The following is a 19,959-nucleotide window of genomic DNA, read 5'->3' on the forward strand; positions in this document are numbered from 1 at the left end:
GTGTTCCTGTATGTCATTGTCTTTCGTTTTCATTAAAGTACTTGAAGCTCCGGTGCCACAGAAGCTCTTAGGTTTTCTTCTCCCTGTGAGAGTGCAGTGTTGGTCTGTGCAGTGTTGGTGTCAGATATATCACGTAAATAATTGTTATATGATACAGAGAGAAATAAATGTAACTTTAAAAGATAGTGATAATTTTGTATTCTGTGAAATACCTTTAGGTAGTGAGATACTATTTATGTTCAATTTATTCTTTTGTCATTTCTTTCTTTTTTGGTAATGTTTTCCATTCTTTTCTTTTTAATTACATGTTAATATTTTGGTGTGGCTTTCCCTACATTTTCCTGCATATGTGTATGTGTGTGTTATTTTACTTTATTTGAAATTGTTTTGAGACAGGGTCTCACTGTGTCACCCAGGCTGGAGTGCAGTGGTGTGATCACATCTCACTGCAGCCACAACCTGCTGAGCTCAGGCGGTTCTCCCGTCTCAGCCTCCCGCAGTGCTGGGGTTATAGGCATGAGCCACTGCAACCAGCTAATTTTTGTGTTTTTCATGAAGATGGGGTTTCACATTGTCGCCCAGGCCTGCCTCAAACCCCTCAGCTCAAACGATCCTTCCACCTCAGCCTCCTGAAGTGCTGGGATGACAGACGTGAGCCACCATGCCCAGCCTGTGTGCATGTATTTTAAAATGAAAGTGGGAACCTGTCTGTCTCGGGTTAGGTTCCCTGAGAAGCACACTTTAGATGGGAATCCGCTTGCCAGGAAGAGGTTTGTTAGCCGGGTTGGGGAAACGGAAGAGGAAGGGGCTGTGCAGAGAGAGGAATTGTGTCATGATGCAGTCACACTAGAAGCCTCCGCTGGCCCTCGGGGATGTTGTGACTTTGATGACCCTTCAGAGCTCCACTGAACTGAGGAGAAGCGGGCAGGCTCTTAGGACCCTCACGTGCTATCCTGGAAGGGGCAGGACTTCCCTCCCTGCAGCTGTCTTCAGCTGAGGCCATCCTCAGAGGGAAGTTGCCAGTAGGGAGATTCCTCAGGGGGATCTGGCCAGCACCTCACAGCTTCCCAAGTAAAACTGAGCTTTGTAAATCTCTTCTCCCTACCCTAACCCTTTCCCAGCCACTCAACAATATATCATTTCTCACCATTTTCTTAATTTTTTTGCAGGGCTTCATAAACTTCATTTATCAAATACTTCAAGGGATTCAGAAACAGCCAAGCCTTCTGTAAATGGGCATCAGAAAGCACTGTGAGATGCACAGACGGCGTCTTCTACAACCAAGAGACCTGAGAACTCCAGACTCATGACATTCCTGTCCCACGTAGAAGCATTTCCATTTCAACCTTGGCTCCTCTTCAGAACCTAGACCTATCAGTGCCATTTTTTTTCATAGTCTACAAAGAACTTGGCTATGGCTGATCTTTTTTTAAATTTAACTTTCTGATAGACCCTGTAGTTTCCAGTTAAATGCAGATTCCTTAGAGCCATATAGAACAGCGCATTCTTCTGTAGACATTTTCTCATATCGGTAAATACAGTCATCCATATGAAAAAATTGTTTTCACCTGATATGAAAATGTTAGAAAAGGCAAACTCTGGGACTTCTAAAGATTTACTTAAATCCCATTATATACTTTATTCAGAATGTAGAAGCCAACCTGAAATGCATCCTTGGTACTAAGTGAAGCTTCTTCAGAAAATGCATTTTTCAAATGCAATAGGAACTGTTTGTAGATATCATCATTGCAGTGTGTGTTGGAGCTGTAATGGTTGCAGTTATGTTTCTTATTTCCCTAAAAGCAAAAAGCATAGTTTCTGATTTATGTTACAGAATGATACTGATTAGACTTTGAGCCAAGAGGAAAATACTAAATTCTTTTAAACCTGGAGCCTTAGAGAGCCACAGGAATATCTTCTGTTGTACAGTCTAATAAGCTATGGTAGGAAGTATCACGTAATCACAGTTTAATGACAGTTTATGTATATAATTCAGTATTACCTCTGATAACATAGTTGCCAGTGTTTAATACACTTGTAACTTGGATTTTTGCCTTATAGGCTATATGTATACGCAGTTTTTTAAAGCATTTTTTTCAAAGATCACTTAATTCCCTGTGCTTCTGTAATGCTTATGAAAACTATAAATGGCGAGTGGTGGAACTCCTCCTTTCCTCATAGTCCTCAGGCTTTGGTTACTTTTGCATATGCCATTTGAAGCCTCCAACTTTTACCAGTTTAACATCCAAAGTTCACAGCATCACCATTCATGGTGTAAGAACAGTTTTGCAGTATAACACGATCTGATAATCATTCAGTTATTCAATTGTAAATAATTACTGGGATGGTTTCTTGGCTTTAAGTCTACTGAATAAAATCTATGAAATTGTACTCTGTGTTAACCATCCACTAGGATAGAATACCGGAAACTGTGCATGCAAAAATACGAGATGGGTCCATTTGTACACAATTCGTAGTTATGCAATCTACTATATAAATATGTTCACATGCACTATGTGTATGAAAATAGATTGTCTGTGTTCAGACGAAAGTAAAACATTTTTTTCAAATTGTTAAATTTAAAGGTTTTCTGGGAGAAATTTATGAAAAACAGGCTGTGTCTATTTGACATCAGAAATTTCCACTTAAACCAAAATAATGAGAAACTTTATTCTGTATATTTATAACCTTCGTTGAGTATACTTCCCCCTTATTTATACCTCTGCATTTCCTTCTGCGCTTCACATCTTTCTAAAATGCAGCTTGGTTTTAAAATAAAAGAACATTCATTTTGTGATTCTAAACAACCTTCAGTAAATACCACCAGTATGGTACTGGTGAATTTCTCAGCATAAAATCGACATACCTAAAAAGTTAATAAAATTCAGCTCTTTTCCAATTTCATTGTTATGCCTATTGAAGTATTAACAGCAAGGTTTCATTTTTAGTGAAACTTGGAATCCGTACTTTGAGCAGACGAAGTCAAGGGAAGAACAGAAAGAAACTCAGGAGTAGAGTAATGTCATTTTTCGCTTGCACCACTTTCAGGGCACATCCAAAGAGTTCCTAGATACTTGTAAAATGTCTGAAAACTTTTAAGTAATAAACTTTTCAATGTTTAGCTCAACTTTTTGTTCATTTGGAAGTTTCTCTCCATCCAAGGACTTAAGCCAGTTTTGGATTTGTAAGCCCAGAGTACAGTACACTTCCTGGAGGCATCGTCACTGCTGTTGAAACAAAGAATGTGCATGGGGTGGAAGGACGGCTTCGAACCTCTGGACTCAGCCTTGAGAACACACACAGATTGTTACAGCCCTGGGCTGCTGCGTAATCACAGTTCCTCGAGCCTCTTCCAGAGCCCATGCCCAAGCTCTGCCTCTCCAGAGACTGACTCCAAATGCAGGAGCTTCCACTGGACCTAGGTTGGAGGCTGCTTTGTATGACAGACTCCAGAAATGGATGCCAGAATACAGAGGCCAAACGTTCTGAGTCCTGGTAAGGACAGTCGCTCTGGGGGTCTTCATTTTACTGCAGTTCCTGCGTGCCAGTGAAAGGAGATAGACCCTGGAAGGCAGAGCTGCAGATGCTCATCATCGGGTCAATTCTGGAGCTACAGTTTTGTTTCTGACTGGATGGGGATGCACCGGTGACTATATCAAATCAAACAGTCCTTTTCTTCTCTCTCCTTTAGTATCGATTTTAAAGTGCATTAGGCACTATGGTTTCAGAGTTTCTTGGGGAAACTTTGCAGATTCGTATTCATTGGTTCTGCGATACTTAAATAAATTATTTTACAATTACACGTTTTCAGATTATAACATTTGTATTAATTTTTACTGATTTTCCAAGATACTTCTTAGATTTGCTATTTACGTAGCTTTATGTACATTCTCTGTAAAAATAGAGCTCTAAGTATGAGACTTTACATGAAAATTGTACACACACATACACTAATGTTAGTTCCTTAAATTGCTGCACTAAGGTGCTGGTTAGTAGGGATGGATGGAGCCTCTGGCGTTTTGCTTGCACATGCATTAAAGGCTCATGTGTACCTGCTCTCAGCGGCAATGCAGCCTTCCCACACTTTGCTGGGTGCCCGTGGCTCTCCCTGCAGTCTCAGTGAAGGCCTCGTCTGCCAGGGACACAGGTTTTCATCATGTACAGGCTCTTATGTGCTTGTTTTGTTGGTAGCACGTTACTTAATGCACAAAGGCAGATTTTTTTTTTTTTTTTTGAGGCAGAGTCTCGCTCTGTCGCCCAGGCTGGAGTGCAGTGGCCAGATCTCAGCTCACTGCAAGCTCCGCCTCCCGGGTTCACACCATTCTCCTGCCTCAGCCTCCCGAGTACCTGGGACTACAGGCGCCCGCCACCTCGCCCGGCTAGTTTTTTTTGTATTTTTTAGTAGAGACGGGGTTTCACCGTGTTAGCCAGGATGGTCTCGATCTCCTGACCTCGTGATCCGCCCGTCTCGGCCTCCCAAAGTGCTGGGATTACAGGCTTGAGCCACCGTGCCCGGCCAAAGGCAGAATTATTACAGGTTTTTAAAAAAATGTGAACATAGATGCAGCACCTACTTTTTAAACTTGAAAAAACTGGTATAATGTTAACTTTTAAAAGTAACGTTTGGACACACTAGTAAACTAGTAAACATTTTTGTTTACAGATTGTTTTGTTTACACACTGTTATCTCTTGTTTCGATGAGATACTTTTAGTGTGACTTTAAAATGTCTTAGAAATTAAAGTTTTACAAAAAGTGATTTCATATTTGGTTTATAAGCATTTATATGTGGGGCTTATACTTCTGTTTTTTCCATCTTAAATACCTTCATGGCTAAAACTTAAGGGAATTTGTAGGCTAATTCCATTTCAGTTTTATACAGGGCAGTAATAATTCTGATGAATGCTGAATTAAGGAAGAAATGGATATTTTCTTTCTCTGTTGTGCAGTTATTGGTAGATCAATTTCTTATAACCCAAAATGTAGCATCAATAATTGATAGCATGTATTTTATTTAATTACTTGAATTATTTAGACTTGTTTGATTTCTCTGATTTTTTCCATAAAAGGACTGAACAGCACCTACTTGTGGTCTGGGCAGCTTATCCCAGAGTTCTTGGAAGAATAAACGCTGTTAGCATCTGGTTAATTTACTGGCAGACAGAGACTACTCATCAGTGGCTTTCAACTCTTTGACCACAGTAAGAGATAACCCATTACACACATACACTCTCTCTCTCTCTCTCTCTCTCTCTCTCAGATACATATAAGCAAAAATGTAACAAGACAGTACCCATTTTTCCTAAGTGTGCATGCTGGCACCTTCTGTTTTAGTTATTTTTAAAAATACTAGACAGACACTAAGTTACCTTGTGGCCTCCTAATAGATGGCAAACTTCAGTTTGAAAAGCATCCCTTTGGATTGTGGTTTGAAAGAAGAAATAATACAAAGACCTTTTTGGAGTATTTTTTGTTTTTTTGGTTTTTGAATATTGTTTAGGTAAAAATTATTGCTGCAAATATCACTGAAGCAAAAGTAGTGTGTATGCAAATTACCTGTTGCATTGTAGAAAATAGAAGTTCCTAAAACTAACAAATAGACAAAATTTCAAAACTTGGTGATTGATCCACATGTCTTGAAGGAATATTAGGCAATAAACTTAGCTTTTCAAGAGAAGTTATTCAGCTTCCAATTCTGTGTTCTTTGATTCGGAGACATTTTTCTCCAAGGTTAACTGTAATCAAATAGGAACTTCAGACAAAGCCTCATTATTCTTGGTTATGGTGTTCTGCTGTTACTTCTAAAAGTGCTACAGAAGTCAAGTTCATGAGCCTGGATTAAGAACAGCAGGGCGGCCCTGATGTTGTGAGTGGCTGTAGAGGACCAGAGCGATGTAGGAGAATCTATCATGTCTGAGCGTGAGGAGGTGGAGAGTCACCTGTGGGCTGTGGATCTGAGAACTGAGGTTTTATCACTTACTAGAACCGTTTTGTGGCTGTTCTAATATTTTCTCCTTTGCTTTCCTTTCCCTTTGAAAAGCTGTTATTGGATGAACGATGCTGCCTACAAACACTGACGCTTCAGAACCAAGCACATTTGTTACTGCTGTAGCTAGTTATAGTGATTCTGCAGCTTTTCTTTTACAGCATCTTGAAGTCATCCACTGTTTTTCTGTGTGGACTTCACAGTAGAATCAGAGAACTAAGTGACAAGTGGAGCGTTGTCCGTCTCCTCCTGCTCACTTCCTCCTCGCCACCTCTCTAGCCTAGCTTTCCTTCAGTCTGAAGAGTGATTTACTTTTTCTTTTCTTTTTAGTCTTTACTGTGGAATCTCATCAAAGACTTGGAAGCAGGGGTGGTGAGAGGGGCCTGGGGTGTGGTGTGGAGGGTCGAGTGCTCTGTGGTCCCACAGTCACCCCCAGGACCACCATGCGAAGCAGAAAATACACACCTGTATTTTACAGATAAGGAACGCCACTCAGAAAGCTGCAGACATTTGCCTGGGGTCACACTCATAGTGGGCAGATGAACTGGATGGAAATACAGGCCAGTACAACCGCAGTCTCATTTTTTCTTTGTTTTAGGTTTTCAGTTTCTTTTTCAGTCATGTGCCTTACAGTTCTATTACCTGGTTGGTAAAGATTGATGACAGGTATCCTCATTCTAGATTATAACCTTTATTCTTATCAAATGCCTCCAGTCCCACAATTCTCTAAGAATTCTCTTTCTGGACTTGATACTGGTTTAATGATTTCCCCCAGCTCGTGGAATGGCAGGCTCCTAATTAAGTGGATTTAAAGGCAAAAAGGGATGTGTGAGAAGGCACAAGAAGTGGCTTCATCTTGCAAGGTGACTTCCAGACAACTGGGTTACAACCTGTTAAAATAAGGGAGGAACGGCCGCATCCCGTAGGGACTGCGGTAGCTGACCGGGAAGCCACAATGAGGGCAGCAGACAGGGCTCTCCCTGTCCGCCGAGTCCTCCCATGAACTCATGTTTCTGAAGGCCCCACTCTTTCTTGGTCAGTGTCCCAATTTTCATAGAAGAGACCTGATGAGGCTGTGGAGTAATTGTGTAAAAGCTTGCACTGTTTTCATGACTTGACCTGACAATGTGTCATTATCTTCAAATTGTCCAGAGAAGCAGCTACTTCACTCGGGTCCTTTTTATGGTTCTGTGGTTGCAACTTGGTCTCCCAAGCCTTCCATGGGCGTGCCATTCCATGGCCACTTTTCAGTAAGAAAATTACCTGATTTTCTGTTAACTGTCACAGGCTGCCCTGGACTACTCTCAGCACTCATGGGATTTTCATGACCCTCATCCTCAGTGAAGTCAGATGACCATTCCTGCCTTTCATCCCACCGATTTTCCTGAGTATCTGTTGCCTACAACTAACACTAGTTCCTGCGTCAGTAAAGTACTGCACTAGTTGCAAAGAATAGAAATGGACTCTGCCAACATAAGCAGGAAAGGCGTTCATGGCATGGCTCACGGATGTCATGAGAAAGCCCCGGAAGAAGTGTTGGGCACAGCCCTAGGCACAGCCTTTCCTGGGCTCTTCCCATCACTGAATGATCCGTGTATCTCCGGGACTGTCCCTCCCTCTAGATCCAAAGTTTGGGGCAGCAGAATCGGACTGCCCCGGCCTTTGACACATGCCAGTGCTTTGCCTGTCACAATATGGGGAGAGAAATGTCAGCTTACAGAAAATTGAGGTTCTGTGATTCAGTTTCCCTCTGCTCTCTTACAATAAAAGTGCTTACTCATTGTTTAAAGCATTCTCCAAATTAGTCTCCAAATTTTTTGATGGTATACATCATTAAAAAATGTTTGAGCACACCACAATACATGCATATTTATTCATAACTGATACATATGTAGCTATGTAATGTGTACATCACAAAACACATGAGAGTATTTTTTCTAAGGAATGAGATAAAAATAGAAATGTTGGTACTTCTCACCTTAGACGCTGGTTTATTCTGAGCGTGTGCCATGTGTACACCCACTTGGCTTCTTCCCCTTAGGCCCACACCCTGCCCTTTCCTTGCCCCTTGTAGTTACCTGTGGCTGGAGTGATGAGCGCCACTTCCAAGCGTGGCCTGGAACAATGTCCTCCTGCCCCTCCACCAGCAGTGGGAGGATTCACTGGGGACTCTGGGGCAAAGGAGACTGTGTCACAAGACAAAAGGGAGCCAGGGTCACACGTGGCCGACCCTCACCCTGCCTCACCCCACGGCTGACATGGGTTGGACACCTCAGAAATCATGTGTCTTCAGCGAGCCACTGAGATTTGGTGCTTTACCTGTTACTTGGCTAGGGTTAACCTAACTGATAAGACTGTAACTGGTTACTGTAAATAACCAAGCTTCCAGTAATAGTAAACCAGTGACAAAAACAATTCTTATCCAAAAAGGTTCGCATTTTTTTAATGTATGAACTAAAACAGTCTTTATTGCTCTAAGACATTAAACTTTGCATTTTTTATGTTGAATACAACTGAATATTTTCATATTTTATGACAAATACAGCAATTATTACAAAAGGAATATTAGGAATGGCAAAGACTTCAAGACAAAGTCTTAGTGGAAAACATTTGGAACTTAAGGAGTGTTTTACACTTGGAACTTAAGGAGTGTTTTACATTTGGAACTTACTGTAAGGAGTGTCGGTCAGACACTAGCTGTCTCTTAACCTCCATTTTTAAAAGCAAGCAAGCTCTCATTTTTTGCCATTCATATTTCAAGTGATTCAACTCATAAATTTGAAATTTACTTTTTAGAGACAAAAGACTAAAATTAGATGTGCTGTCATCTTTTAAAATATACTTAGATTTCCTACAACTACCAATAGCTTATTTCCCTGGGAAACAGATTGCATTGTAGTACTTAACCCAGAACTCATGCAGTTCATCCAAAATGATGGTAAACTTTGTTCCTCAGAATTACCTAACTTTCAAGAATCTTCTTCTGGTAGCAGGAGCGGCAGAGAGGACAGGCATGGAAAGGAGGCCTGTCTCCCACGGAGAACTCCTCCAGTGCGAGCAGACACGCATGGTGGAACACGTGTGAGCAGGACAGGAGGGCCGTCTCTCGGGAACGCTGGCCCGCCCCCACGCGCTGACCGCCCGCAGGGGAGAGAGGCGCCAGGCAGATGGAGCACTCGTGGGTCTCCCGGCGCAGAGCCTGCGGCACACGGGACAGGAGGAGGCCACACAGGTTAGTTTCATCACAGCAGAAAGTGACTTAAACTGAAATGAGCATCATGTGCCCCGAGACGTGGGTCTTCTAAACATGCGGAAGTTTCATTCTGTGTTAAAATCACATGGATTTTATATATATACTCTGTGACTCCTGGGAACTGTGGAAAGGGTTAGTAACCCACCTGTGACAAGCAATTTTGAAACAAAAATACTTTCTAAAATGCTGAACATTAATATTTCCTTTTAAGTAAGCAATCAAGAGGACTGTTTTTCAAAACACTTGACTAACTGCTAAACTTTCCCAAATTTCCTAATTTTATGGTTTTTAAAGTAAGTTTTCCCCGCCTTGGCTTGAGTCATCTCATGGTCGTTTTCAAGCTGGAACTTTCAGGAAACCTGGGAAGGCGATCTGTTCCCTTCGGTGTTTTCACGGTTCACAAAACAGCATCATACAACAGGAACTTCCAGAATTTCAAACCAAAGGGTCCTTTGCCGTCACCCTAAAAGCCACGACAAAGGTCCTACCATGGGGCAGAGGTTACCCCGGGGCCCGACACTCCCAGGCTCCCCAAAGTGAGTCCTCGACCTCCCGCCACCAGCTGCTCCCCACAGCCTCCCCAGCTGCAGCCAAGTCCGCTGGTCGCCAGGCCGCCAGCCAAGCCCACCTGTACTTGGATTTTCTCCCATTCCTCTTCTGTCATCTCATGGCCGTATTTTTCTTCGAACTGCTGAAGAACGCTTCGGTTTATGGCCAAGCACCGATCGATCTCTGCAAAGAGCTCTTCGATGTTGGTGTTGTATGAGCACAGGATTCGGTGGCTGATTTCTGTGAACTGGGGAGGACAGAGGGAGGGTCAGGCTCACACCCGAGCTTGGTGCAGGTCGCAGGGAAACGCTCTTGAGCCTGACCATCTATTTTGGTAACCTTCCTCATCTCTGTCTTCAAAGAATACTTTTTAGGGAAATAGATATATGTCTATCTTACTTAACTTACTTAACTATAAATCCAGATAATCTATCTGGACAGATGACCACAAGAACCCCTATCTAATGGGGTTCAGACTACACTACCCCAAAATAGGGCACCTTGGCACACTGAATATTTTAAGGAAAAAACATTCCTTCCCAAAGGAATTTGAGAAATGACAGCTGCAGGAGGGACCATCTGACCTCTCCCCACCCCTGAAGTGGGTCACAGGACCCTCCTGTGAGAGGCCCCCTCGTCTCCAAAGACAGAGGGAGCTGGGAGTAGGCTGAGCACACACAGGCCCTGCCGTGGTTCCCACCCGCCACCCTCAGCTCACTCCCCTTGCACGCTTCCCCACAGCCTCCACGTCCTCCGCGTCCTCAGTCCAGCCTCGCATAGAAAGCGCTCAGGCCTCACTGTCTCTGCAGGTCTCCACTGCCTTAGGAAGGCTTCCATATCAAATGGACTTATTAAGTAAATCTGTGTAATTTTCTTTTGTTAAGCTTTTTGTCTAATTTACAGGGCTCCAGCTAAAGAATGGAGGAGGGTAGGGGAAAAGGGTATATTGTTTCCCTCCCCTGCTGTTTTCTTGGTTGTGAGCTTTGACCATTAGCAGGAACACATTTGAAATTAAAAGTTGAGAGAAAAATTTGAATTTTGCAGGATCAGCTCTGTCCCATGGAAACGTACTGTGAGCTACATATGTAATTTTAAAACTTCTGGCAGTCACATTAAGTTTTTTAAAAGGCGAAATTAATTTTAATATTGTATTTGACCCAACATATCCAAAATATTATCACTTCAACGTTTATTAATTGAATACAGTATTTTGGTTTTCTGGTATTTTTGTTTGGTTTGGTGGAGACAGCATCTTGCTCTGTCACCCAGAATGGAGTGCGTGGGGCCATCAGTGCTTACTCACCATCGGCCTCCCAGGTTCAAGCCATCCTACACTATAAAGGTCTGAGTCATTGCAGAGCGGTCACCAGTGTCATCTGAGGCTCGGAGAGGTAGCTCATTCAGGGCCACACCAGCAGCTCCTTTTCAGGAAGCGTGAAGACGAATGTAAAGCAAAGGAGAGTAAGGTGTGTGAAAGGCTGTGCCAATGGTGACTGTCAGCCACGCTGCCTGCCCTCTTGCTTGTCCCTTCAAGGGCAGAGCTGTGGCTCACCCAGAGATGACATCTCCCATTCCCCCAAGCCCAGGTGGGTCCACGTGAAATAGTTCTTCCAGATGGACGTGGCTCGTGTCTCTTCTGGGTGTTCTCCAGGCCCGGGGGGTGGCAGATGAAGGACAGAGGGAGACAGTTCCCGAGCCCCACAGGCCGGCATGTTGCCTGCAAGTCAGGACACCTGAACTGTCCTGAGACGGAAGCTCCGGCTTTCAGTCACTGAAATTCGAGGGTTCTTTGTCCAGCAGTTAGAAGTGCCCTGATTCAGCAGTTACATCTGCTTCATGGAATCGGGCTTGAAGCCCAAAGAAGGATGAAATGAAGAGGGCCCATGGGGATCTCATACATTTAGATGTGTGATGGGGAAAATGCATTTTGGATGGTCCATGACTGTCCAGGTTTCAAATATTCTAGTCTACCGGAGACCTCACATTCTTTTTCTTTTTTTTATTTAATGTGGAGCAACCTGGCAGAAGGTCACCTGGCAGAAGGTCACCTGGCAGAACATCATGTGTATTTAAGTCCCCAGACTTCGGAAGGTGCCTTTGAGGACATGGAGTTCTCTTCCAATTCTCTCCCTTCTGCAAAAAGATCGTGAGACAGCGCGGGGTCGAGTGCTGTGGAGACTATGAGCTGCCTTCGTCCCTGGGATGTTAGAAGAATGAGTATTGGCTTTAAGGATGAGAGATCCTTTTGAGTAAAGAACATTCTGTGAACACAGCAGGCGGTCCACAAGGGTTGGGGTTTGAATGAAGGGGGTGGCTGAGGATCTTCCAGGCACCTGTGTTTTGGGATTAGCCGTACTTGGAAGCCCGGTGGAAGCTGCTTTTCTATTTATGAGTCAAATTCTCTTTCACTCTGAATGTAATTATAATTGCCAAGCAGCTGTATCTTAATTTAGGGTCTTCAATTGGTAATGTTTCCTAAGGCTTTAATTTTAGTTTTCTTTGTTCCTTGGCCTTTCAAATATCTAATAATATCTAAATAAATTATTGAAAGTAGAAGAGTTCTCTATACGTTGTAAAAGGAAAAATTACTTGGAAATATATACAGTTACCTCCAATTGATGCTTTGTAATTCAGGTTTTCTGTAAATTGTTTTTAAGTGTGAGATACTTTCCACATATGCCTGAAAAGCAAGATCTTTTCTTCCTTCAAAATTATACCTCAGAGAAAGGGTCACATTCTATCCAGACCTTGCGAAGTGTTTCAAGTTGTGCGGCATGTTCTGAGATGAGTTTTGAACATAAAAATACTATTTGGAATGATTGATAAATTGAGTGAAATGATCAATATGATCTGGATGTTTATTCTCAAAGTGGGGCCCAGACCCGCAGCCTCAGCTCCTGGGAATCTGAGAGAAAAGCAGAGCTTCAGGCTTTGCCCCAGGCCTGCCGAGGGCAGTCTGGGTGGGGGGTGGGGTAAGCCCTGCAATCTGTGTTTTCCAAGCCCTCCAGGTGATTCTGAGGCCCATTCAGGTTGAAGAACCAGGGTCACAGAAGTTACCGATCACATTTTTTAAATATGCAAAGTTATTTAACACAGCATTATTGATCATTCCTGAGGTGTCACCTCCCAACTCCAAGCATGGGCAGCGCTGTGAGTGAGCTTTCAGAAGCCACTTGAGGAACACAGTAAGTGCGTGGGCCACATATACATACCTACGTACGTTGATATGCATTTATGTTACAGTATCACCTGTGTGTGCATATATTCTATCATACGCGAGTGTCCCTCTCTCTCTACAGGATGCCTGGAGGAATCCCAGCTGTCCTGATGTTACATGAATGAGTTACTTGCAGCTCAAGGTAAACTTCCAAAGACAGCATCATTAGGACTGTTTAAAGTACATTTTCCTTCAAACGCATTAAATGGAAATAGAGCTCATATGCTCTGAACAACTGTGTTGGGCGACTCCTAAGTGCCCTATTTATGACAAAGACTCTGAGGTCCAATACTGATGTCACCTAAATGCCTCCTCCTGCCTCAGTCGCTGTGGCTTACAGGTCCTATCTCCTTTATTAGAACGTCAGATCCTGGGGCCAGGAGTGTTGTTCATAACACTGATAATACCATCCAGGGTTTTTAAAGGGTTTTGCATCTGTCATTACATCCCGCCTTTAAACCCTCTCAAGAGCTCAGTACGTGCACTGACCATAGCAGGCGCTTGTTGAAAAAAACAGACTTGTCGATTTTGCATATATACCAAATAAATCTCAGGGAGAGTGGCCCTTCACACTCAGTGCTCCAGTCTTAATAGTAACTGGTGTAATATGGCAAGAAAGCAAATAAATGCTTAGGGTATGTTAATATACATAAGAATCACAAACTAATTCCACACTCAGGTGTTTGATTCCACAGAAGAAAACCTAGCATGGCAGACGCAAATATCCTTTCCACAAGTTTTGATGAAATATTCCATTCCACAAGTGTTATGTACTTTTGCTATTCAATTGAAATTTTTTCTAATTTCCATTATAATAGGTTATTTAGAACTGTTTATTAATTTCCAAATGTGAGAGATTTCTGTTTTTTAAAAACATTTATTTCTAGCCTCAGCTGCACTGTGGTCAGGGAACATACTCTATACCACCTAAGTTTCTTAAAGTACATGGACATAAAGATGGTAACATGAGATACTGGGATGACTGGGGAGGGACACAAGGGCTGAAAAACCAACTTTTGGGTACTATGCTCATGAGCTGGGTGACAGGATCATCTGTACCCCAAACATTGCCGTCCTGCAATACATCCAATAACAAACCTGCACAGGCACCCCCAAATCCAAAAGCTGAAATTACAAAACATAAACGTCTCAACCTGTGATGAAATTTGCATCAGGGACAAGTATATGGTCAGTTTTTATAATGATATCTTTGTACTTTGAAAGAAAATATGTGCTACAGTTGCTCGGTGTGGTGTTCTACACCATTTTCTCTAATAAACGCCTTTGCTTTAAAATCTCTTTTGTCAGGTATCAATATATCAGCTTTCTTCTGTGAAGAGTTTATGTGTATATTATAGTACGTATAATATGTGATACACACACACACACACACAGTTCTTATGTTTTCAGGCATCTCCTCTGAGTAACACGTACCTAATCTGGTTGCTGGAGCACTCAGTCCACTTTGTGTTGTTACTGACACACAAACGGCACACTTGTCCTGCTCTGTGCCTTCCATCTGCCCTGCATTTTTTTTGAAATTTTGCTCTTTTCAATTAAAATTTTCTATTCTCTTTACTATTTTGAAGGTTAAAACTCTGCTTCTATTCTTTTAGCTGTTGCCCTAGAAGTACATACTTATACATTATTAAGGTCTACATTGGAATTTTTATCCCTTGAACCAATACAAGGATCTCAGCGTACTTCGTAATGTTCCTCTCCTGCTTTATGTTATTTTTGTCCTAAGCGCTCTCTCTCTCTCTCTCTCTCTCTCTTTTAACCTGAGACATGCTGATTCTCGTTTGGTGGAATCAATGACTATTAGATTTACTCACATTTTTACCACTGACATCTCAGATTTCCCGTCTGGGGCCATTTTCCTTCCTCATGCAATGCATCCTTTAGAACTTCCTTTAATGAAGACATTCTGGTGGCACACTCTTTGTCTGATGGCTTTTCTTTTGCCTCTCTTCTTGAATGTAATTTTCATTTGGTTCATATGGAAGTCTAGGCTGACGGTTAGGTCTCTTCCGAAACACGGAGATGTCACCCCACCATCTGCCGTTCCCACTGGGAAATCTGCAGGGCTGCAGGGTTTGCCGTCGTTTATCCTCGTTCCTGGCTACCTCCAAGATGACTCAGCGCCGCGTGTTCTGCAGGCTCACTAGACACTTAAACCAAGTCATGTGGGGCTTCCTTGGGCTTCTTAAATCTGTGGCTTGCATCTTCAGATCTGGGAAATTCTTAGCCTTTGCTGCTTTAAGCTGTTTGCCTCTGTCCCACGTGTTCTCTTTTTCTCTTCGAATTCTGACAGTGACACGAAACCCTGCGCCACATCCTTTCTTACGCAAGTCAGTTTCCTGGACCTGTCTTCCCAGGGGATACGAAACGCAGGGTCACCTTTGCAGACCTGACTCCTCAGTGAGCTGAAGGCAGGGCTTGGCTAGAACGTGTGTGTATCAAGAGCCAAAGTCAAAACAGTAGAGCCAGCCGTGCTTAGCATCCAGCTCTTCCAGAAAGGAAATGTGTGTGCACTAGGGGGTGGGAAATACCAACTGTGTACTTTTTGGTGATTCCACGTATGAATTAAATGCTCTTATATTTGCACTTAAAACTGACATTCTGGTGTAAAGATGCACTGTGAAAGTCATAAAATTTATAATTTAATTTTTTCTTAGAATAACATTAAATAGCAAATAAAAAACACTACATGACCACTGGAGAGAGAGGCCACAGAAGTACATAGAGCTTTATACTTTTAGTACGTGAATGGCACTTTCCCCATGTTTTCTCTTTTAAACAGGGATCTGTGTTTTCATTTTCATGGCACTAGGCCATGCCTGCCTGTCTTCCTGTCACCTGGAACACAGCTCCCCAGCCCCACATGCTACAGCCCAGCTGTGCGTCTCATGTGGTTATTCTGGGCCTCCCCTCCATGGGCACGCCCTGCGGAGGCTCCCAGGAAGCCCCTGTACTGGAGGGGCCGAGTCATGGCCCTTTCTCCCTGGGAGTCCCCAGCCCTGCCCTCTTCACCCTTTTTGGTCTGGGTCCCAGCTGCTGACCTCGCACCCCCGGGGCTCTGAGGGCAGTTTCCAGTTTTCATGTGGCTGCGGGTCGCCCTCTTGAAAATGACCTGTCCGCTCAGCGCCCAGCTCAGGGCCTCACAGGGGTCTGGGTCCTGAAAGGGTTACCTGTGCCCAGCGGCTCACACTCTGCCAGCCTGCCCCTCCCAGAGGCCAAGCCGCGCTGCCCTCTGCCTGGACAGAGGTTCCAGGGAACAGCACGGTCCCTCCATTTGGGTTCAGGGTGCATCTCCTCAGACATTTCCACCTTATTTCAAACATCTCACCCCCACTTCACTCTCTCTCCCCTTCCTCTCTTTGTATTTTTCTTCCTGGCACTTATTACTTCTTGAACATTTTAACAAAGTATTTTATTTATTGTCTCTCCGCAGCCCCCTGCAGGAAGGGTGCCCCGCAGCAGCCGGGAACCACCCGAGAGGCCTCCACATGCACCTGGACAGGCGCGTGGGCTGGGTGCTCACACCTGGGCCCCAGAGGTGCTGGTCAGCACCCCCTTTACAATGAAGGCTCGCAAAGTACACAACTCCAAGTGCCGGTCCATGAAAGCAGGTCACACAGACTTTTAATACAGTTAAGTCTAATTTATATTTTAATATCCACTCACCCTACGTAACCAAATACCATTTTTACACTTATTAACAATACTTTTTTTTTCTTAAGAGGAATTAAAGCATTTCCTCAATGAGAAAAACAATTCCCTTTATATGTAATGGTGGTTAAAGACTATTAATATGCATTTTAATCAATCTAAAGTAAATATTTTTAACTTAAATTTACCACTTACAGGATCCGCACGGTGAATGACAACAATTTCTAAAGGGGCTCGGGTGAAAAGAGTTGGGGAAGTGCTGAGCTGCCATGGAACAGGCACTGTGCTAGCCCGACGGTCTGGAGGACAAACACTGCTTCCTTTAACAAAGAGCTCCCGTGTAGCAAGAAAAGCCCCGCTGACGATGGAATGCGATGGAATGCGTGCTGCTGTGGCACTCGGGAGACACGGAGGAGGGAGGGAGGGAGGGAGGGAGGAATCGCCGGGCTTCTTGGGAAGTCAGCCCTGGGCCAACGCAGCCAGTGGGACAGGGGCCTGGGAAGGAAGGAGTGAGGACACAGGCAGAGGGACAATGCAGGGGGCAAGACCCACAAGGGCAAGTCACTGGAGCCCAGCCCCACCCACCTCCCTCGACAGCCTCTGTCCTCTGGGAACGCTCTCCCAGGTCACTCCCCACGGGCCACCCTCCTTCCTTCTTGTTCCTTCCTCTCCTGTGTGAATCTTATGGTCTGGCCAAACTTGTTGACTCAGTTCAGTGAAATCACTGTTAGATATTTCTGTTTCCTTGACTGCACATGAATGGCCAGTGGGATCCATGTGTCCAGGTACCTGGGCTGGAGGTGACCTCTCCCCTCTGAGCTCTCACAGGGCACTGCTGCTCCTTTCATTCCACACACGTCAGCTGCCCAGTGTTAGCTTTTTCCTGTGTGCATTGCTTATCTCCTTGAATGAGCGCCTTAGATTCAGGGAAGCACCAATTCATCTTTGTAAGGCCCTTAGCATTCAAGAAATTTTGACTTTAGGTTTGCAACAGATGAGAAATGAGAGCAAATATATGCCTCAAATGTACATATTCCAAAGGAGTGCAGCAGAAATCCTTTTTGGGGGAACTGAGAAAAAACACTGCCTACCTAAAATGATTTTCAAGTTACTTCCAGTGTCAAAATTCAGTAAAACATCAACTTTAGCTTATAATCATAACATTGACATTAGCTTATTAATAAATATACTGAAAGTCCTTTCATAGGCATTTATGACAAATTTAAAAAGTGAACTGGGATGAATATTCTCATAGCTTTGAGTATTCAAAAGTTAGCAAGGGTGGTACTTGTAAAAGTCAACATTTATTAACTGCTGTAGTTAATTCAAAGTAATATTCTGTGGTTAGCTACTATTAAATATTTTTAATTGTCAAATTCTTCTGTGTGCAACGTTCTTTATTCCTTTATTTACTCCCTCACTTTCCATGTGGGTTAGATGACCTTGGTGACTGAAAGGGCAAGAACTGTCAAAAACAAATGACAACTGATTTCTAGGTTTTAAACAAATGGTTGACATTATGAATTCTACAGAAACAGACAAAATACCTGAACATTTTCAATTTTACAAAAAATGAATGTCTTAATGTATTTTTCCTTTTAAGCCTCACATTTCAGATACTTGATAAACTAAGAGTTTGAGTTATTGATATGTAAAACAACTACTGGTCATTTACAAGTAACAAGCTGGCTAAACATTTTTTAAAAATATACTAACAAAAGCACCCAGGTGAACTCTGTCTACCCAGGAGGGCTTTTTAAGTGATCCATCTTGATGTCAGCAAATTGCTTACTAATGTGTTGACTTATGGCCGCCCTCAAAAGCAAAATGAAAAGCCTGGAATTTACAGCATATCAATGAATCAGTTGATAAGCTTTTACTGGTTTAATATCCTTCCAGTCCTGCTGCTTGGAGCCACTTCAAGTTAGCAACAGAATGTTTGCCATCTCTATGTGATAAAGGAAGTCAAAGGACTAAGCAAACTTTAAGACCATTATGCTGTTTGGTGAGATGTAAATGAAAAAAGTCAGAGAAATCTTGTGCTGGAGGGTGTGGGAGCCAGCAGCCCCAAAAGCTGCCCCAGCATCTGACAAATCACTCACCCCACTTTCTAAACAATGTCCGGGACTTTTAGCTGGGGTGGAGATAATATAATGCACTTGAGAAGTTTTAATTGCAGCAATAAAAGCCCCTACCTCAATCATATGACATATGCTAGCAGAGTTTCCAGATAAGGATCAAAGGCAGGCAGGCCCGGCCGCTGCATTCTGGGCAACACTGTGGACTTTCTGTACACACGGTGCTAGGTATTAGCAGAACAGCTCCAGTGACCTTTCCAGGCCTCTTTGATCTGCGTTCCTCAAAACCTGAATGAGTAAGTGTGCGAGGACTACTGTGTCATCCCAGACAACTCAAACACCCTCTCTGACAAAGGCATTTCTGAGTGAAGTTTTATTCTCTGACACTTACCTGGGGGTACAAAACTCAACATCTGACCTTTTCAGTTCTTACCACAAGACTTCAACATCGCTGAAAGGACCTACATTGTAGCACAACATCACTGCTGTGGCTGGGTTTTGTTAGGAATGTGTCAATGACATCTTAGAGCTGTGAAAAGAAACCTGCAGTGTATGTAAGCGTTCCTCTTACAGAAAGAGGGTCCCTGTGTTTCACTCGTCAACACCCAAAAGGTGCATGAAAACTGGAGAAAACACTTCAGTACCCCTCTCTGTAGTAGAGGAGGAAAAATGTAGCAGCAAAGTTCGACAAGCAAAATAGATTAATTTATAAAAACAGAATGGCTTGGGCTAATCTCATCCTGAGTATTAAAAACATATCCCTCTTGGTGAGATCCTAAAACATAGAAGGGAAACAAACACTTCCTAATCAGCTATGTCTAAAAATATCAAACTATTATCCCTCCTTGTCCTGCTCTCTATTGATTAGACTTCTCTTTCCCTAAAGGCAACTTATCTTCGATCGAAACCAATGGTTCCCAAGGATAGCAAACAAGTTTTCACCTATCTGCCAGCCAAGAAAGAATAAATTCAAGGGAGTGAAACATTTATAAGGCCAAATGTCTGCAGTGTGAAAGGAATATCCTTTAGTGTGCGGTCAGGTATTTTTTTCTTTTCTGGTGTTCAAATGATCTTTCTTTTCTGAAATGATTCTGATGGTGCGTGGTGTTTTGTTTTCCCTCTAACTTGGTGGGATGAGTTTAAAAAGCTGGCACTGACTCCGTTGAAGCCCCAGGTTTCTCTAGTAGTTCAGCAGCGCCCAGAAG

General features: G+C 43.1%; 2 protein-coding genes across 7 annotated transcripts in view; one reads left to right on the forward strand and one right to left on the reverse strand.

Moving 5' to 3' along the window:
* Positions 1-3,800, forward strand: part of LMBR1 (limb development membrane protein 1) — a 211,306-nt gene extending 207,506 nt beyond the window's left edge. For 3 of the 4 annotated variants that reach the window (XM_050785718.1, XM_050785719.1, XM_050785720.1), the window contains one exon: positions 1,170-3,800. In XM_050785718.1, the coding sequence (XP_050641675.1) occupies positions 1,170-1,255 (86 nt within the window). In that variant the 3' untranslated portion in view covers positions 1,256-3,800. The remainder of the gene's footprint in view (positions 1-1,169) is intronic. The other variant, XM_050785721.1, reaches the window with a different exon arrangement.
* Positions 3,801-7,847: 4,047 nt separating this feature from the next.
* Positions 7,848-19,959, reverse strand: part of RNF32 (ring finger protein 32) — a 36,347-nt gene continuing 24,235 nt past the window's right edge. For all 3 annotated transcript variants that reach the window (XM_050785726.1, XM_050785727.1, XM_050785725.1), the window contains exons 8-9: positions 9,867-10,034; positions 7,848-9,184 (exon numbers count right to left, since the gene is read on the reverse strand). In XM_050785726.1, coding sequence (XP_050641683.1) covers positions 8,948-9,184; positions 9,867-10,034 — 405 coding nt within the window. In that variant the 3' untranslated portion in view covers positions 7,848-8,947. The remainder of the gene's footprint in view (positions 9,185-9,866; positions 10,035-19,959) is intronic.

The sequence above is a fragment of the Macaca thibetana genome, chromosome 3, assembly GCF_024542745.1.
Source record: "Macaca thibetana thibetana isolate TM-01 chromosome 3, ASM2454274v1, whole genome shotgun sequence".
Taxonomy (NCBI): Eukaryota; Metazoa; Chordata; class Mammalia; order Primates; family Cercopithecidae; genus Macaca; species Macaca thibetana.